The sequence below is a fragment of the Anomalospiza imberbis genome, chromosome 6 (genome assembly GCF_031753505.1).
Source record: "Anomalospiza imberbis isolate Cuckoo-Finch-1a 21T00152 chromosome 6, ASM3175350v1, whole genome shotgun sequence".
In the NCBI taxonomy this organism is placed as follows: Eukaryota; Metazoa; Chordata; class Aves; order Passeriformes; family Viduidae; genus Anomalospiza; species Anomalospiza imberbis.
The window spans coordinates 7148468-7168828 of record NC_089686.1 but is presented as its reverse complement, the minus strand read 5'-3'; the positions used below and the strand labels follow the sequence as shown (position 1 = coordinate 7168828).

Here is a 20361-nt window from a genome sequence, read left to right as displayed (position 1 = left end):
TGCTTTCAGCAAGAAGCTGCTGCATAATTCTGAGTCCAGTACTGAAGGGGAGCAGTCCAGCTGCAATCCCACTTGTCTGCCCACTTGTTTGAGTTGAAGTGTTGATCTGCTGGAGGGTGGGAAGGCTCTGCAGAGGGATCTGGACAGGCTGCATTGATGGGTCAGGACCAACAGCCTGAGGTTCAACAGGACCAAGTGCTGGGTCCTTCACTTTGGCCACAAAAACCTCCTGCGGTGACACAGGCTGGGGGAACAGTGGTTGGAAAGCCATGATGATGAGAGGAGATGGCTTCAAGCTGCACCAGGAGTGGTTTAGGCTGGATATTAGGAACAATATCTTCACCAAAGGGGTGGTCAGGCACTGGAACAGGTTGCCCAGGCAAGTGGAGGAGTCACCATCCCTGGAGGGATTTAAAGGATGTGTCCATGTGGCACTTGGGGATGTGCTTTAGTGATGGCCTTGGTAGTGCTGGGTCAAAGGTTGGACTTGACCTTAAAGGTTTTTCCAGCCTAAATGATTCTGTGGTTCTGTAGATACCACTATTTCAACAGACAACAAAAGCTGGGTTTTTTTCCTGAAATATCCACCAAAAAAATTTTAAAACAGCCAAAAAACCCCAACCAAGCTCCACATTCGTCACCCGTATTTTTTTCAAAGTTCATGTCTCAAAAGATTGGTCCATTCTCTTCTTCTATTCTCCTTTCTTGACAAAATTAATAATTTGTCCCTAATTTTCAAGGTGTTCTGGAGCTCTGTCCTTCCATAGATATCTCTGGAGGGACTGTTGAGATTTTTTCTTTCCCTTGTCCCAGGTCTCTTCTGCTTTATCAATGATATTATTGTGTGTTTCCAGACTTTCTTAGTGATGATTTATTTTTTTTCCTTGTCCATATCCCCAAACCTCTTCTTTTCCTTTTCTTCCTCTTTTGTTTTTTTTATTTTATTTTTGTGGGGTTTTTGTTGTTGTTGTTTTGTTTCGATTGTTTTGATGGGTTTTTTTGTTTGTTTTTTTGGTGGTTTTTTTTTTTTTGGTTTTGCTGAATTTCAAGGTTTCTCATTGCAGATATTTGCTGTTATTATGACACCCTTAGTGATCTGCAGGGAGACCATGACCAGCTGGGTCACTCTGAGCAGTGCCATTGACATGTTCCCCTCCTTCCCTACTATATACTCAGAGAAAAAGGGTGTTTTTCAACAAGAAGGGATTAGAACAAACATAATATTATCGTTCATAATAATTCAAAAAACAAGGTACAGGGGAACAAAACCCTGGAGAAGGGAGAGCACGTCATGACCTGACTGGAGGGTCTATGTGCAACAAGTCTTGGGAGAATTTGGGAGAATTGCTCACTTTGCAAATGATGGGGCCATCAAATTCAAGCTTGATGTGGCATATGGAGCATCATTTGTACAGTCTTGAGGGGTGTGTCAGGGCATGTATGTTCTCTAATTGCGTTGAAATGTTACAATTAAAAAAAAAATCTACAGTTGTAGCTTTTTTTTTCTTCCTCCCTAGCAGCAAATATTTCTTCCTCTTCTCTGGTTAGGCATGTTCCCCTTGTCAGCAGAGGAACCTGAAAGCAACAGGAAGCTGCACCACCTGCTCAACGTGGTCACAGAGGCTTTGGTGTGGGTTATTGCCAAGAGTGGGATCCCCTCACAGCAGCAGACAACTCGCCTGGCCAATTTGCTGATGCTGCTGTCCCACGTCAGACACGCCAGGTACAGTTTGCAGAGTGTGTGTAACACTTGTGTTATGTTACTGTTTGCTTATTACAGCAAAAAAAGAGGTGGCTGCAACTCCAGAGCACTCCTGAGGGAATCCTAGTGCTGCTCTGCACCTGTGTCACTGTGAGGCTTTTCCTCCTAGAACAACAAAACAGGCAGTAAACTCAAGTGCTTGCTGGCACCCAAGGATGTGATGATATTAAAATGCTGACTTAACCTTATTACATCAAATTATTCATTATGTGTCTGCCTGAAATGTTTGACAATAACAAAAACTGAGCCTTTCAGATGGCCTTTCATCCAGCCATCAAAACCCTTCCATTCAAAAGGAAAATCTGTTCCAAAACTGATCTGCAGTGTGGGCTTTGGCAGAGCAAAGTGGATTTGGGGAGCCATGTTTTTCCCACACCAAATTTGTTGTCTTTTACATGGAGCCACAGAGTTTTTACCAAATAACTCATGCTACAGCAATGTCAGGCTTCTGTTTTTTCCATGGCAAGTGGCTCCAGTTCCTGGACCACCTTGAGAGGTCCATCTATACTTGTGGTACAGCAGACTGAAATGAGGATCCTACAAGGAGAGGTTTTGATTTTCAATCTGTTTGAAGTTTTAAATTATTACCCAGAGGCCAGCTGTTGACTAAGCTGTCTCATGGCTTGACTTTGGACTGTGTGTCCAGGGAAGATGTCCTGGGACCAGGCTGGAGCACACAAAGCAGAGCTGGGCACATCTATAGGGACACTGAAAAGGGGATGGCCACCTTTGCAATAAGCTTCCTGGGAGGGCAAAGGGCAGCAGCAAGGACCTGATGGTGCTGAAAGACAGCTTTTAACAGTCAGTTTGTGAACTGGGAGAGAGTTTGAGAGCTGGCCTTGCAAAAGCTCCAGCACCAGCCAGAGCTGAACCTGTCTCATGGCTCTGATCTCTGCCTTCATCTGGATTGTGCCCTGTGATGTGACTACACATCACAGCTTTGCAGAAGCTGTTCTAGCATTCTGTGAACAAACATCACAAATCTCTGTGAAATTTCTGTATTTTCTCATTAAGCCAAGATCCTTTATGCTGTGTCTCCCTCAGCCAAAGTCTGGAGGCTGCTTGTTGTGTCCCGTCTCCTTTAGGTTGCTTGGTGCTGGTCAGTTAATCAGCCTTTGTTCTGGAAATAATTGAGAGTTGGGTGTAGGAGAAGGGCTGCAATTTCTTCTTGCCCATTAACAGGTAACTCTTGAATTGTAGCAGAGCCTCGTTTATCTGGGAGCATTGCCCCCTCCCAGCCCAGCTCACCAGCTCAGCTGTGTGCTGGCTGTCTGCTGCTAGTTCCACTGGGATAGATTTGGAGTTGAGCAAGCATCCTTAGATCTCAACCCCAAACCCCCATACCCAACCCCAAACACCACATATAAATATGTGTGACTGCAATGGCAATAGCCATTTTCAGTCCAAACCATGGTACAGCACTGAGTGTTCAAGCCAGCAAGGTGTCATTGTATGTTACTGCATGACAGAAAGATTATTTTAAAGTCTGCAGCCACCTGCAAGATCCTCTCACTGGACATGCAGAGAGTAAACAAAGTGCTTGAAATTAGCTGGGTAATTAGGTCTTCCTACTCAGCCAGGTAGGAGAGGTAGGTAGTCTTTAGTAAACTGCATGTAGTAAACCCCCCATTGCATAAAGCTTCATTATGGGGCCTCCCACCTTTATAGCATCCAATTTACATTTCTGTTCATTTCAATAGGGTCGATACATCTGAATTATTTCCTGAAAGGGTTTGCGTGGTGTAAAACAAAACCTGCTTCTCTAAATAGTAGAACATTCAGCCTTAAAGTATTGGGATGTTGTTACTGTTGGTAGTGAGTAAATGATCTCAGGGACCACAGCAGCTAAACCCTCTTAAATCCAAATTAAAAAAAAAGGACTCTCTTGAAACCATGGGCGTATTTTTTCTTCTCTGCACTATTGGAACCAGACTGCTGAGTTATTTTCTGTTCTCCTGCACAGTAACAAGGGAATGGAGCATCTCCTGAGCATGAAGTGCAAAAACGTGGTGCCAGTGTATGACTTGCTGCTGGAGATGTTGAATGCTCACACCCTGCGAGGGCAGAGGAAGTCCCTGGCCACACACCCTGAGTTTGGCCCACTGGAGCAAAGGGAGCCTGGAGACAGCCTGAGGAATGGGGCACCCCAGTGATTGTGTGGAGACCTGGAAATGCGAGGCTTTTTCAGAGCTGTGGGGGAACACAGAGCTGCTGTGATGGGGCCGCAGCAGTGTGACCTAGTGTGAGTTCTCATCCCTTCTGGATTTGCACATGGGTGTCTCGGGAGAGGCCGCGGGGCGCTCACCTCTGTCTGTGTTCTGACATTGCAACAGCTGCACTGCTGGCGTGCCTTTTCTGAGACTCTGCAAAAGCACCTTATGAAATCAGGCCTCAGAACAGCACTGTGGGACAGGGGATTGCTGCCTCTCCTTCCCAGAGGCAGAACTGAGAGGGAGAGGTAAAGGGACAGGTTTGAGAAACTTGGAGAGAGCACGTTGGGCTCGGTCTCCCAGAGCAAGAGTTTTAAGAACTGACTGAACAATGTCCTCTTTCAGCACGGGATGGTGTGAAATGTAGAACAGCATCATTTGGGACAGATGTTTACCTCTGTGTGCTGGTCCCTGGGGAATGCCTGCTCTGCAGCTGATCTAGATAAAGTGCCAAGATACAGACAGCCTAAAGGAGCTTATTCTCAATTATGCAATGGCTGCAAGAGCCTTCTTTGAAGGTTATTTGAAATAGCTTCTAGGGTCAGTTCAGAGCCTTTGCAGAAAGTTTAAATAGATCTTATGTTTGTATTTTGTGAGCCTGTTCTTAACACTCACATTATTATCTGCTTTATAATTCTTCAGTGCTTTAAGCAACGACCAAATCGTCTGAATATCTCAGTCAATGCTGAGCTTTGAAATGTGTTTTGTCTGTGAGATTATAATGTTGTTTTATATATTTATTAATGATGTTAAATCTATTCTAATAATTAGGTACAAGAAGTTGCTCTGTGAATATTAACTGTTTGTATTTGTATATGATCTGCTGATCAGGCCTTGTGAAACCAGCTGGAAAAACAAAATCTTCCCACCCCTTTGACTGGCGTGTGGAATTACATCCTGCCCACCCAAAACCTCTTGCAGGGGGTGAGGCACTGGATGGGAACATGGATGGGGATCTGTTTTTGTCTGCTGCCCTGAGGTTTGCTGCTTGCTTGTTCTCAGCATGCATGGCACCTTGTGCTGTGGTCTTCATATCTGTATAGGAGCCCTCAAAGAGCGAGGATGGGGATAATGGTAAACATAAAGATAATGTAAAGATGGGGATAATGTAAAGCACTACTTTGCTTTGCAAGTGTGATGACTTGTTTGAATTACACTGAAGATGTAGTGGTTTAAACTTCCTTTTTGTGCTGATTTCTGCATGTGTTTAAGCTGCACTGAGTAAAAAAAAAAAAAATCTGATTAAATGGCCTGGCTGATGACCTCAGAGATCAGCAAGGTGGCATCATTATTTCTGGTAACTGTCTTTCTACATGGAAACATTTAAATATAGCACATGCATGTTCTGGGCATTACAGTGAAATAAATTGGGATCACACCAAAAGTCTATCTTGAGTCCCTAAGTCTTTTGCATTAGGGACTTTGATTAGAATTGCCATTTGCATATTTTGAATATTAGTCAAACCATTAATCTTGGTGTTTTTTTAAAGCCAAGGACAGTATTTTTTATAGGAGGTTTTCAGTGAGTTACACATCTATTGTCTGTTTTAATCTTGTACTAACTATGCCAGATGCTGCTGTTGATCTAAATTTTTACTCTCTGCCTTTTTATTGTTTTTAAGAAACTGTAATATAGCAGTGTCCTTCTAAAGATGTGTAATATTTACAATGAAAAAAAGGGGAAAAATGTGAGTACAGTCTGGAACTTATTGGTACTTTCATTTTGAGAGATGTTTTGCTGTGAAACAAACCTGTCTCAGTATTTCTTGGGCTTTATTGTGTTCTGGCCTCGTTGCCTGTTGTGTTGCTCTTTCTCTGATTTTCCTTATCCTGTGTAATCTTTTGGTTTAATACAGTTTTTCAAAGAAATGTTTAAATGATTTGTTTGTTTTGCTTTAAAAGTGCTAAATTTGTGTACAATCTTGGAACAAACCTTTTGAAGAGAAAATGGGAAAGACTGGGTGTAAATAATGAAATTACCTTCTAGATGGAAATTTGCTGTGGATTGACTCTGTAAAAGGGATATGCTGCAGTTTTGTGCTATGTGCTGGTGTTCATATATGTTGCTATTAGTGCAGTGCAAATAGGAAAATGATGTGATTTTAACCTACTTTTTGTCTTGTTGAACATAACTTTATTAAAAGTTACTAATGGTGTTTTAAAATGAGTGAGAGTCAACAGCTGTGGAGTCTGGATTAATGTAGCTGTGCTCATATTGGGATGAGGAGAAGATGCTCATCCCCAACAGCACAGGGAGGTGTGTGGGTGTCTGAACAAGGGTGTCTGGCTCTCTTGAGGGAGATGTTTGGTTTCTCACGGCTCTGGATCCTCCAGACTGCCTCAGATGCTGCATTCCTGGTGTGGACATCCCTGTCCCTGCCAGCCTTGAGCAGAGCTGTCCCACTGTGCTTCCACTGGGATACTGGGGCTGTTCCAGTCCCAGTGTGGATGAGTGGAGTCCTCAGGTCCTGCAGGGGCTCTGAGGAGGAGCTGTTTGATTGCTTTCCTTCACTGCTTGGCTCTGACTCAGCTTCTGCTGGGACCTGGCAGGGGTGCTGCTGCTCCTTGAAATCGTGCTCCACTTCTGGGATGTTCACAGAGGTGAGCAAACCTGGCTCGAGCAAGAGGGACAATTGTCACGAGTTTAAAAAAAAATAGGAAAGAAAAAAGGAAGGAAGGCCAAACTTTTTAACAGCACACATAAGGAAAACATGCTGAGCTTCCTCTCTCAAGTCTGGAACTGGAACCAGATGGTAAAACAATCTCAATTGTTTTTCTTCTTTTATTCAAAGAAATGTGGTTTCAGACAGGTGAAATGCTTTGTCTCCAGGAATATGAGACCTTTTCCACACCTCTGTCTTCCTTCAAATTACCCATTTTTAGTGCTGTAATGTTTCCAGTCAGAGAGGAGAGTGTGGGGGAAAGAGATGTAGATGTGTTGAAACATTCTCCCTTGAGATAGTGCCTGAGAGGGTAAGTGCTTCTGTAAAATAGCAAACTAAGGTTAGCAAACTAAACACTTGAAGATTTTTTTAAATAAATATGCATATTTCCATAGTCATAGTATGTTAATTCCTTGCTAACTAAATGATAGATCTATACAGGGATCATCATGGTGAAAGGAGAGCATCCTTTTAAGTGTTTTAAGTACTGGAATTTTTATTTTTACTCTTGATGAGCTGGGGATATGAAAGACATTTGTTGTATTTGCATCATTACAGTGGCTTAGCAGAGCCTAAAAATGAAGTGAGGCCCAGAAAGTTGCCTGCTGATCCTATTTGAGCTGTCACCAGTGATCTTCCTCTTCTGAGGTAAGAATTTTTGTCTTGTTTGGGCTTTTATCATAGAAGCATGGAATGGTTTGGGTTGGAAGGGACCATCTTCCCTGCCATGGGCAGGGACACTTTCCACCAGACCTGGTAGCTCATAGCTCCATCCAATCTGGCCTCGAAGATTTCCAGGCAAAGGAGCACCCACAACTACTTTGGGTGATCTGTTTCATTGTCTCAACACCCTCACAGTTCCTGTCACTCCATGCCCTTGTCAGAACTCCCTCTCCAGCTCTGCTGTAGCCCCTTCAGGTACTGGAATCTGCTCCAGGTCTCCCTGCAAGGATTTCTACAGAGCCTGGCCAGGTGTCTCCAATCCACCCCACCCTCCATTCCACCCCCTTAGGAGGTTCTGGCTGCAGATTGTGGGTGTGGGGACTCACTGTGGAATAGATTGAACATGCCAACTCTATTTTACTCTCTCCTTTCTGTACTGTTGGGACGCAAACATAACTTCTCAGTTTCCTCTACGTTTACCCCGGGCCATCTTTTCACACTTCCCTACAGACAGACCTAGAAGCCATGGAAAAACCTTTGCTATCATCACCATCCATCTCAGAAAAAATGGTTTGACATTACTTAGGTGCTGTGAGGTAATGGGTCAGCAAAGCAGGTAAGATGTTTTGCTGACCCAGTGCCCAAACCAATTCTTAAGAGACTGTTGCAAATGGGAGCATGAAAAGCAAGTGGATTGCTACAATGTCGAACATAAGTATGATTTACATTAATTTTTCACAGTATTTTACTACTAAAGTGAAGTGTGGTGCATTAAATGGCACTTTCATAGCTAAGGCTTCATTTTATTTATGATCTGTGTAATACTTAACTCCATCTTTACATTTAAGAGTCACCTACACTCTTCATGCATTGCTGAGTGTTAGCGATTCCAATTTAAGTGCACAAAACAAATGAGACTGCTTTGCTATAAAAATGCCAACATCTGCTGCTATTGCCTCAACAGACAAAACCTTCTTCACTCATCAGAATGTCACACAGGAGCTGGCATAGCCATTACCAGTGCTTACTGCCCATCCTGTGCCCATTTTCCACAAAAGGTTTTGTTCTGAGTCCTGTCATTTTAGTTTCAACATTCCACTGTCTTTGAGTTTGTAATGGAAACGGGATCCCCACTGGAAGTGGTGCCTTTGAAAGCACTTGCTGTATGTTATGGTAATGTGAAAACAACCCCACAGCAGGCCAGCCCCTCCCTTTCCCCCAGCTGTCTTTAGTTCTGTGAACTGATGGTATTTGTCTGCTGCTGTGTTTCATTTAGTTAGGGATTGGTGCAGCTGACTCAACAGGCACCATGAAATGTAAATATATGGCTTTCTGTTAATTTCTCTTCTGCAGCTGAGCTCAGCCTGCTCTCATGAGCACGTAAGGTGTGTGCTCAGTGACTGAGGGACACCTTCCACCATTCCAGGCTGCTCCAAGCCCCATCCAACCTGGGCTTGAACACTTCCAGGGATGAACACTTGAACACTTCCAGCTTCTTTGCACAACTTATCCCAGCACCTCACCACCCTCGCAGCACCAAATTTCTTCCTAACACCTAATCTAAAACTTTGCCTTTTGTCTGTTTGGAGCCATCACCCTTTGTCCTACCAAGGGGATGTAAGGTAGGGGATGTCCTACCTTACATCCCCTTGTAAGAAGCCCACCTGCAGCTCTCTAGTAGGGCCCCTTTAGGTACCAGAGTTGCTCCAAAGTCTCCCTGGAGCCTTCTCATTGCTGCTGACTGTGCTGGACGGGGCTGAGTACAGCTGAAAACAGACCAAGGCCTCATCTCACTGCCAAAAAGTAAGATGTCAATTCAACACTAGTTTTGGCTTGGTTTGATTTCCCAATGCATGTGCACAACCCTAATGGCTTGTTCTCACTACTGCATCTGCCCTCTCTTTAAAATATTTTTTTATCCCTCCCTGGACACTAACAACCCAGTCCTGAGAGAGATGATGACACAAAGAAATTGTTGGGGATATGAAATGACTTGTTTAAAACAGACTTCAGTGTCAGCCTATAGTGCAGTGATTATAATCAATTGGAAAAAAAACTATTTAAATTAGGTGTGGAAGAAAAAAGATTTACGATATTTCCCAGACATTGTTTTTTAGTGACATTTTGAGATAACTTCTTGAAAGCTCCTCTTTTTATATATTACATCAGCTCAACAATTTGATATAACTGTTCATAATGAAAGGAAATTGTAGGCTATGAAATTTTCCTTAGACCTTTTAACATTGTTCAATTTTTTCCCCTGCATAGGTTCTTTAATGGAAGAAGAACTGAATATCACGTCAGCAACTGCCTATTACTTCTTGGCAGAAAGGTCTGCATGGGCATTTGTGACAACTTGGCAATGAAATAATGGTTCGAGTTGGTTCACTTCTACAGAGGAAGAAACTTAAATGAGCTCCAACTTAAAGTAATTGCTTTGAAAAGATCGAATAATGTTTACAGAGGGAGAGAGGATAGTGTGTGTGGCTGTGTGCAGCGAGGGGTGAGGGGGATCCATCTCTGGGTACAGCCCCAGCGTGAGAGCTGTTGGTGCTGGAGCACAAGTCTGGCACCTCAACAAGCTTATGAGTTTAGTTTAATGTCCTGGAAACAAACCACAGTGGGGTTGCCACCATGGCTGGGAAAAAGCCGTTCTCTGAACATCAGGACAAAGGAGTTTGCTTTGTAAAGCCCCCTGCCAGAAGATGGGGAATCAGCAACCACCAGTGGTGACAAGTGTAGAAGGGGTGGGAGAACTCTCACAGGCTAATCAGAGACCTTATTTTCTATGGGTAAGCACTGCAGGAAATGGCTAATTCCTGGGTCACTTTCACTGCCACACACAAAAAGCTTTTGACCAAAGCCCTTACTACTGCACTGAGCTTTCCCTCACATGCATTTCCCCACTCCAGCACTCCCACTATACAAAGTCCATTCCAGAGTGGGAAATAGTTCAGCATTTCAAACTAGTAATAAGCATGAATTGGTTCAACTTCATGTTCTTCCTCCAGGAAAGCAGTTGCAAAGGAAAGGACCTGTGCCATGGAACACAGGTCCCACTCCTGGATTTGTGATCTCTTGCTTTTAACAAACAAGGGAGTGGTTGTGCTTCTTCCAGCACCACTCCTTTAGCAGGCAAAGAAATTGACTCTTCCAGGAGTGGAAGGGGCAGCACTGCTGGAACATGAAGCTGGTCCCCCACCACTAGACACACCCACAGTCCTGCAGACATTGGCAAAATTTTAATGACAGTACTCAAACTGTACAACAGTGGGGCAATGGCAGTGCTGACTATACACAGTGTTTCTCCAGCCACTGCCCACACGCCAGTTTCATTTTAAAAACAAAGCTTATAAAAATGCACAATTCTCTCCCAAGATACTGTACACTATTCAGCAGGTTAAAAACTGAAAAAAAAAACTTTCATTAAAAAAGTCATTGCACTATTTGTATACATCAGGGATAGTCTACATAATCATGTTCATCTAGAAAATATGTGCATTATAAACCATTTCCATGCAATGCAGCAATTCCTTATTTCAGAGGTGGTATAAAAAGACAACACAGCAGTCCTACCTACTAGAACACTTTATGTCAAACAAAACAAATGTGCATCATGATATTGAACGTGTTAGATGAATAAAATACAACAACAAAGATTCAAAAATATGCATTTTTTTTGTTTCCACCAAGTGACTACAGTACCAAAAGATACAAGTAACGTGAAGTGTGTGTGCAGAAATCATATTAAGTCCCTCTTCACCTGCTTGTCATGCTCACCCAAGGCAGACTGCTATGTTTAAGATTACTGTGATGTCGTTTCTGCATCTAAGAACTCTGTATCCAAACACCGTGCAAGCTTAAGAGCACTGCCCCTATAAAATAGTGTATCTATTGCATCAAAGTATAAAGTGTGTTGCTTACAGTTTAAAAAAAAAATCTATAGAAAAAGTTTTGTTTCCCGTACAAAAACGCTGAAATTCTGTCAAGATATACATTTTGAGATGTGAAACTCGCTGCTTGATTGATGCTAGAGCAGCATGGGAGAAAGAAGCACCACCCAAGAGTGTTTTTGGTGTGAGTGCAGAGTGTCCTAGGTCGGGGGGGGCCCGTTGGTGTAGCGCAGCATGGGGTAGAAGGAGCGGGCAAAGTTGTTGGCCTGGGTGCAGCTGTAGTCTTCTTCAGAGGAGGGGATCATGCAAGCCAGGAGCAAAAGCAGCAGGAAGAACAACTGGAGAGGTAAAGCTGCTCGTAACACTCGGTAGAAGAAAGAGGGAGACCGAGGGTTTGCCTGCACAGCTTGTGAATGGCTTTCACTCCTGAAAGGAGAAACAAAGAACAACAGGCACGTCAGGGTTTGAGTTAAGCAAGCTGTTTTTATCCTATTTTCAGATGCAAACTTAACTTTTCCCAGGAGGCAAACAGACCATTCCAAATAGGTGTTGAAGCACAAAGGAAAGACATCATTTACACTGATGAAGTTCTTCTCTGCTCTGGATACTGAGATCTACCCTTTGAACAGGTCCCAGTGGACTGGGGGTTAAGTTCTCTCCCTTTGTCTTTCACAGTCTGTTTGTACCAAATGGCTCTAAGGGGCAAGTTTCTTTTTCCAGGCATGCTGGTGGAATTAAAGGAGGATTTAAACCTAAAATATCCCCTACTTGGCAGAAAAAAATATTTTCTCCAGCCAGGGTTGCAACATCACCACAGAGGTCCTGGAGCAGGACTGCTAAAGGAAACCATTCCCTAAGGAGCAGCCCAGAGCTGGTAGGTAGAGGGGACTCTACAGGCAGGGAGAAATCACCTCCACCCTTGTGTCCACCTACAAGGAACAGCTGCCCAGGTTTCTGCTGGCACACAGCTCATCTCTGCCACATTCACTGTTTATCAAGAGATCAGGCATATATAAAACATTACCTTGTGCTGCTGCCATTCCTGCCATCAGCAGTTCTCCTGAGGGCCATCTGTTGAGAGAAATAGCTTTTAGTATCCAGGTTTCATAAAATACAAGGAATTTCTCTGAGAAGACAGCTGCAGACTTTAAAGTCTGACTGTGAATGCTGTAATAAGGTACGTGGATCTAAAAGGCAAAATGATTATACTTGAGGAACTTCCACTCTAAATATGTCGAAATACACTATATGCTGATAGCAAAATAATAGAAAAAAAAAAAAACCAAAAACTTGCCTTCTTCAGAGCAGGGCTGGATTTCTCTTCTTCCGGATTATAGACTCCTGAGTCCAAGTCATCTGGAACTAGCAGGAATGTTTTGGTATCCTGAAAGATAACACCACCTTCCTCTTTAAAATGCACATTCAAAACTGACAATACATGAAGTGGAAAGAACCACCTTTCACTGCCTCTGTAGGTGCACAGCCCACTGCCCCTTCACATGAGAATAACCAGTTCCCCAGAATAAAGAAATGTTTTACAGTGCCCAGCCTAAAGGAATTACAATGGAATGGGTGCATAGAGGAATTAACTTGGAAATATCTCTGACAGGCCTCAGGATAAGCAGTGGGTTCACTGCTATGACCTTCAACTCCTACGTGTTCATTACACACTCCTAGCCGGTACCTGGTTTGGATCACACAAATTCAGGTTGGAAGGGACTTCAGGAAGTTCATCTAGCCCAACCTCTTACCCAAAGACCTGACCAAAAGCTTTACTTAGAGCTTTATGCTCTCTGCTCTTCAAGCCCCTTGAGGACAAGGCAGCACAACCCCTCTGTTATAATACTGTACTAGCCTTGGGGGGCTGAAGTTGTTCCTACAGCCAGAGCTGTTCTTTTTTCAGCTTATCAAGGTGGAAGTACTTAAGCTTTAAGACAGTTTTTTTATAAATACCTTCACTCTTAATATGCTTTTTCAGTAAGGAAGATCCATGAACGAGTATTTAAATTCCAACTCACCAGATTCCCTTGTATTGTTTTTAAGTCATGAGAGACTTGTTCAATCAGCTGTTTCAGTTTTGTTCCAATTACATGGACCTTCTCTTCCTCTTCAATGTAATCACCATCTGATTTCAGCAGCAGGTAAGCAGTGAGCTCTTGGAGGGAGTTTACATCAAGCTGTTGCTCCAGCAGCTCTTTCTCCAGTTGCTGAGAATAAACAAAAAACAGCAAAACAGACTGTTACCCTTAACTTTATGGATATTCTCCCAAAAGGAGGAACTCTGGATGGCTTTAAAGAACAACACAACCTGCCTGAGAATCCACAAAGCACAGGAATGGTTATTACAGCTACATAGGAAATGAAGTTCTCTTGAAGAGACTGGTTGTGACTGTTTGAACTAACATTTAAAAATAGTTCTAGCAGCAAGTAATTAATATAGAGAAGACATTACATTTTGGAAATTGGATGTCTTGCTCCAGCATAAAGACTGCTCATTAGCAACTTTTATTACGATGTGTAATTATGGAGAAGTGTCTTGTAAATGCAATATCTTGATCTATTTCAAAAACCACCCACATGCCTGAGTACAGCAGGTCTTAGGACAGGCTGCAGACACTGTGAGACATAAACATCCTGCTCTTCAGTGTGTGCTGAAAGCTGAGGTGCTGCAGTTAAGGCTACACTCACCATTAGCTCCTTCTGGCATTCCAGTATTGTGTTGAGATCAGCATTAGGATCTGTGATTTGTGCTTCATTCCTCCGGCTTTCAGCACTTGCTAACCACAAGATTAGCTTTTGGCTCTGGTCATGGAAATCCTAGAGAAACAAAAAGATTGGCCCATAAGAGGAAAAACACCTTCGCAGTGCCTTCACCTACAAACAAAATGCCCATCCCAGATTAGACAGAGCCACCACAAATTGACAATTAGTGAGAGTACAGAAACTTCGGTAGTAAAAGGGCATTATCCACTTGAAAGGTATTTTTACCAAACCGTTTCAATCCATCAGAGGCAACTTTATCAGGAAACAAAGCGTCTTGGATTGTGAGTGACCATTCCACTGATGTGCAGGCATTATCCTTCTGCCCTCTCCTGAACAGAATCCCAAAGAGTTTTCCCTTACAAGCTGGCATGTGGTAGGTACCTGGCAGTGCAGTAAGGCTTGTTGTAAACCCTTCCTCCAGCTGTCCAGTGCACGAGTTGCTTTCTCCCAGTGCAAGTTGACCTTCCGAAGCCTGTTCTGCAGCTCCTTGAACTCTGTGCTGTCTGCTTTCTGGAATTCTTTGCTGCTCAGGTTAGCAGAAAGCAACACTGCTTTGTAGCTGTCAAATGCTTTAAGCATGTCCTGGTAGAAAAAGAGGATTAGGAGTTTTTATGAATGATGAAAAACGTGTTTATTTACAATAAAACCACACACTCAAAAGAATTACAGGTGTTGGAGAAGGATGTTTGAATCTGGTGGCTTTTCAATACTGCTAAGAAACATTGAGCCAGGTTTATGTTTGGGGCTTTTTTAAAGCCAAAACCTTCACTTTGAAGAAAATAAGTGTGAGGGCTTGTGCTTCTCCCTAAGTCACAGGCATTATGGCTTAATGCACATCTGCCTTTCAATCCCTCTGAGCTGTCTCTTTCCCTGACATTTGGACAAATACTCCCATTGATCATCACATGGTATTTTCTCCTAATTGATAAAGGTTTTGCCACCCCAGAATCCTAGAATAATGCTGACAGGGACATCTAGAGGTCTGTACTCTGTACTCCTGTTTCATATAGGACCAACTTCAAACTCCAAGGAGGATGCTCAGGGCCTCATCCATTTCAATTTTCAGTATCTCACAGGATGGATGATTCCCCACCTGCTCTGGGCCCCTGGTCCCACACCAGACTGTGTTTGGAGGTTTGTTTTTTTCACAAACAGGACAGGACTGTTGGGGTACGTTGCTTGAGCTTTTATTTGCACATCAGCCTCATTACATGGTTGAGACAATAGAAAGATGGCAAAGCTCATGTACAGCCAAAGATCTCTTTGCTCCAGACCATTCTACAAACTTTTTAGTTATTAATATATTGTTAAAGCTTACAGACAGTTGTTCTAGCCAATTACTAAAGTACACGTACACCTGCCTCACACAATGCTTGCTTGTCTTATAAAAAGTCATTATAACTTTTTCTACTTTCAGACTTTGCAGCTGCAGCTAGCTCTGAGTTTTCTCTGCTCTTTCTGTTTCTAAGGCCTGCTTTTCCCAGCTTTCTGAAAATCTTCTTACCTTTACTACTTCCCACACCAGACCACCCCATTGTGAGAAATTATTTTTCTTCTCTCTGGTCTCAGTTTCTGTCAGCCCATTTTTCTGACTTCTCAAGGATCCCCCCAGAAGGCAGTCCTGCCTGCTTTCCTCCTCTCCTTTATAACTGCAGGGGGAATAATATGGAATTTGCAGTCATGGTCATGTCATATAACCACCTTTATGTTAATGCTGACCCTTTATTTCTGAAGGTTTTTTAAAAAAAAGAATGCCAAACAATGCCTTCTTTGTACCCTCCAGCTTACAGTTTGAATCAAGGGTACTCATCTTTTCCAAGCTGCTCTTGCAGTAGGGAAGTTAGAACTGCAGGATGAATCCCACAAACCACAAAGCTCAGATTGCTTTTCTCAGCAGCCTTTCTATCCAAGAGTGTCAATCTCAAGATCTGAGTTCCACTTGTAAAAAACTGCTGGTCTAAATTACTTTTTTTCACCCAAAGGATCCTGTCCCCCTCTCCTCCAGGCAATAAAGTTTCTTTTAATATCAGAAAAGCAAACAGACTCCTGAACACCAGTTAGCCACTCTGCAGGCAGACTGACTTGATCCTTATCCCAGGCAATTGGGACGTCCTGACATCTCATGAAATTCACTTCTTAGAGCACACTGGCTCTTTTAACACCCCTCTAAAGCCAAACTGTCTGAAAATAGGATTTAGAGCCAGCTGGACTCCCCTTAAGCAGATGCAGAAGAGAGAAGAAGTGAAGCTCTGCTCCTTGAGGAGGTCAGACACCCAACTCCAGGCTGAAGGGAAAGACCTCCCTCCACCTGGGAGGCACCATCAAACCTTTCCTAGGGCTTGCTGCCTAATCCAGACTGGCTGAAGGAATCAGAGTTAATCTTGGTGCAGTGCAGAGTCATTGGCCCTGGCCTAATAACTACTCCAAGACATGTAGGCTTTCTCAGCATGCTTAGAAAATCCCTCCTCCCTTCTGCGGTGTCCTGTTTGTGAGCATCACCCCAAGGGTGACACCAGACTGACCAGCAGCCTCGGGGTGACTCCACATGGGGCAGCTGATGAGGGGTGCTGATGAGCACACAGGAATTTTGCACTTCCACAGATTTTAGGAACACTTGCTCTGTCAGACTTCAACCTGAGGCATTTCATTGCCTAAGTCCCAGGGCCCCAGCACTTACATGTGCCCTGCTAACCTGCTGCCTCATCTTGCAGAAACCACAGCTTTAGAGCAGATCTTTGTCAGTCTCCTGCTGGGATTACACCCTGCCCTTAATTCAATTAAAAAAAAAAAAAAAAAGCAGCCTAGACTTTGCAGCCTGTAGACCTGGCTAATTTTCATTCTGTTTCTGGTTTGCATAGAGTAGAGGGGGATGGCACAAGGAGAAGATGTCGTCGATATCACTGTGCAAGAAGACAGAAAGGGAGAAGTGGAGAGGTTTTTACTTCTGCCTGCCAATCTCTGTATATGAAGCACCTTGCCTAAGACCCTCTTCAGCCCTCTTAGCTGAGAGCAGTTCAGTTCCCCTGTGGCACAGGAATTGCTATTGGCATCCATACTGCCAACTGATCCTAGGAGAACACAGTGATTAAAAAGCATCAGCATCTTGAAATCCCTCTTCTCAGTAAGCCATAACTTACTTTCAATTTCTTGACCTTTTGTTCCAATGCTTGCATGCTGGTTGGAAGCTTCACCTTTTGCAGCTCTTCCAGCTCTTGCTCGGTTTTATCAAGCCAAGCAGAGATGTCACTGAGGTCTGAGTCCAGCTGCTGCCACTGCTGCAATTTCTGTTTCATCCTAAGTTTATTTCTGAGGTCTTGAGCTTGGATGAGCTCCCACCTATCAATAATGCCTGCAAATCAGAGAAAAAAAAAAAAACCAAACATTTAAATCTTCAGTAAAGGAAGGAGTGCATAAAACAGATGCAAGAAGTTTTGCAAGAAAATTATTCTCCATGCTACTTGAGACCAATTAACTGCTGTAATGTATTACTGTCATTCAACATCTTTTCTTGAGATTCTGCAGTGTCTAAATTTCATATTGCTGGTCAAGTTATCCACACAGCAGTGCTACACAGAATTTTAAAGACATTAATTGGAGATGTTTTAATTAATTTGGAAGAACAGACCAAAACTAAGGAGACAGAATTCAATGAGCCCAGCTGCGATTTGGTGAACACCAAAATTCAACATGTGACAAATATGATCCAGCAATTAGGACCTGGGTTTGTGTTTTATGGATATGTGTAGCTGCTGGGGAGAGCCCAGAGGAAGCCACAAAAGTGATGAAAGGGCTGGAGCACCTCTCCTGTAAAGACAGGCTGAGACAGTTGGGGCTGTTCAGCCTGGAGAACAGAAGGCTCCAGGGAGACCTTAGAGCCCCTTCCAGTGCCTATAGGGGCTCCAAGAGAGCTGGAGAGGCACTTTTGACAAGGGCATGGAGTGATAAGACAAGGGATAATGGCTTTAAACTGCTGGAGGGCAGGTTTAGATTAGGTATTAGGAAGAATTTCCTTACTGTGGCCATGTTGAGGCCCAGGCACAGGTTGCCCAGAGCAGCTGTGGCTGCCCCATCCCTGGGAGTGTTCAAGGCCAGGCTGGATGGGACTCTGAGCAAGCTGTTGTCCTGGAAGGTGTCCCTGCTCATGGGAGGGGGGTTGGATCTAGATAACTTTAAGGTCTCTCCCAACCCAAACCATTATAATGACTCTTAATGATTGTTTTATCAGTTCAGTGCTGAAGGACATGGAGATGCCACCCGTGTGATCAGTGACTTTCTGAAAGCACATCTATACCATTCTCAGGTTATTCCTATTCATCCCACATATGGGACACAACCCTGGACTATCTGTGAGACCAGAGAAACAAAGTAAGTGAGCTGGTGCATGTAGCTGCAGCCTTCTTTTTATCACAGGATTTGCTTTTGTGAATGCAGTACAACGTGTTGTTACAATCTCAAGCACCTGAAACCAGGAATAAGGTCCTAAAAGGTCAAGAGAAACCAGTTTGCTGGTCTGTTTGCATGAAAGGACCACTGTAAAGATACTGAAGAACAGAATGCAATACCAGCTTTGAACAAACATTTCTGCAAATGGGAGCTGTAGCATCTTGCTATATGGAGTACCAGTAACTCCACATAGCAATCCTATTTTAGACAGAACCTTTGGTTTGAAATCTGATTTGAAGTCCCTGAAGCGCTCAGTATCACAGAAAAGTGAAATTGTTCCCATTTAGTACAAGCAGCCAAGAGACAGAAGTATGTTATGAAAGAAAAATCTCAATTCTGGCAGAAAATGTGAAAGCTTTGAACAGTACCCATGGACTGGACAGAACCAGATGAGAAGGGAGCTCAGTGAAACTTGGAAATTTGGCAAAATACTTTTTTTTTTTGTTTTGTTCCCAAATATGCTGCCTTTGTGCCATCTCTGCTTTGTCTTCCCAGAGTCACAGGACAAACATCACGGCTCCAAAGCCACTCCTAATGCTCTGTACCTGACTGCTTCTCTGCTGCTGCCATATTCACAAGTTCTTGGTCATCTTGGGGCTCCTCATCGCTCATGCTGGCAGATGGAATTTTCTCCTTGCTGCTGCTTGCAGAGCTGATCTGCTTCACCTGGAATGACATTTTTGTGGGTGAGCCCTGCAGGTTAACAGGATGTCAAAGGTCCAACATAATCTGTGCTACTCTGGGGTGGCTGGGCTGCTGCTGAGCTCTTGCATAGCAGATTTAGCACTGGGCTTCTGCAGCTTTGCTACCAGTTTACACTGGCTCTCTGTGCCTTTCCAGTAAACAAACACACACCATGGTGATGCCAATGACTACAAGAATGGACATGGCAAATTAATTGCTTTTGCACTACATGTACCAGACAATGTACAGTTCCTGGTGTTCTTTGTTGGATTGTGGGTCTTGGCAATATTGACTCTAAGACTCTGTGACTGGATTAATGATGACAAAAGCAGCCAGATACCAGTACCACCCTGCCTGGAAGAGTTCTGACAATGGGTCCAGATCCACTGAGCCTGGCAGCTGCTGGTGAAGCCATGGCTGGCAAACAGCTACCAAGGCTGAGGCACCAATGGACAATAAGCCATTTTGGCACATTTTTCAGTGCCTAGAAGCAGATTAAATTGTGTGTTGCATATTAAGACTCTTCAAAATTGCTTAGGAAAGGGAAATATGTCTGTAAGTATCAAGAGATTCACACCCTATCCTTTGTGGGGGTTAAATTCTCCTGGACTTGTCTTATGACAATAGAGGAAGGAGGTTCCTCCAGACCCTGACTGACCACGAGTCCAACCTGAGCCACCAGAAGTAATGTCTAAGTTTGTGTGAAGTGAAAATTCCCCACCTCAACTATACTGATGCTCCTTGATGCTGGAGAAGGGAAGAGGGTGGAGTTATACAGAACAAAAAACAGACTCTGTAGTACAGGTTCAGTGCCCACAGAGCCTCCAACTCACATATTCTGGTTTATAAGGAGTACTTGTCTCTGGTCCAGACAACACATTTCCAACCATCTCTGCCTGGTTATATCTGTGTTTCCTGCAGACTGGGCTACCTGGAGAATGCCAAGGATGAGCTTCTGAAACAGACTTTCCTGAAACAAATAAAACCAAAACCACACACCCTGAGTGCAAGATCCCACCTGCACAAGGAAGCTGTTGCTTTGTATTAAGTTAGAAAGCGCTTTGAATAAAATGGCATCAAGTTATGGCATAAAAATGACAGTTTTGCAGCTTTCCTTGCAAAGCATGCACATTTGCAAAACATCAACAGTGTTTCAAAGGTAATGAGATGAGAGCCATGCAGTTATGGGACATTCTGTTTTCTTCTGGAAAATGCTTGAATACAGGTTAGAGTATTCAAAAAAAACCAAAAGACAAGGCTGCACCATGGTTTTGTAAAGT

The 20361-nt window shown here is 43.4% G+C and overlaps 2 protein-coding genes across 6 annotated transcripts in view; one reads left to right on the top strand and one right to left on the bottom strand.

The window, feature by feature from the left end:
* Window positions 1–4832, top strand: part of ESR2 (estrogen receptor 2) — a 44680-nt gene extending 39848 nt beyond the window's left edge. For all 5 annotated transcript variants that reach the window (XM_068192178.1, XM_068192180.1, XM_068192181.1 and 2 more), the window contains 2 exons: window positions 1549–1723; window positions 3726–4832. In XM_068192178.1, coding sequence (XP_068048279.1) covers window positions 1549–1723; window positions 3726–3915 — 365 coding nt within the window. In that variant the 3' untranslated portion in view covers window positions 3916–4832. The remainder of the gene's footprint in view (window positions 1–1548; window positions 1724–3725) is intronic.
* Window positions 4833–10525: 5693 nt separating this feature from the next.
* The window catches only part of SYNE2 (spectrin repeat containing nuclear envelope protein 2), a 177190-nt gene continuing 167354 nt past the window's right edge, over window positions 10526–20361 (bottom strand). Inside the window, exons 110-118 of the mRNA XM_068192175.1 lie at window positions 19915–20051; window positions 18943–19063; window positions 17092–17303; window positions 14336–14536; window positions 13880–14008; window positions 13210–13398; window positions 12486–12575; window positions 12216–12262; window positions 10526–11617 (exon numbers count right to left, since the gene is read on the bottom strand). Coding sequence (XP_068048276.1) covers window positions 11392–11617; window positions 12216–12262; window positions 12486–12575; window positions 13210–13398; window positions 13880–14008; window positions 14336–14536; window positions 17092–17303; window positions 18943–19063; window positions 19915–20051 — 1352 coding nt within the window. The 3' untranslated portion in view covers window positions 10526–11391. The remainder of the gene's footprint in view (window positions 11618–12215; window positions 12263–12485; window positions 12576–13209; window positions 13399–13879; window positions 14009–14335; window positions 14537–17091; window positions 17304–18942; window positions 19064–19914; window positions 20052–20361) is intronic.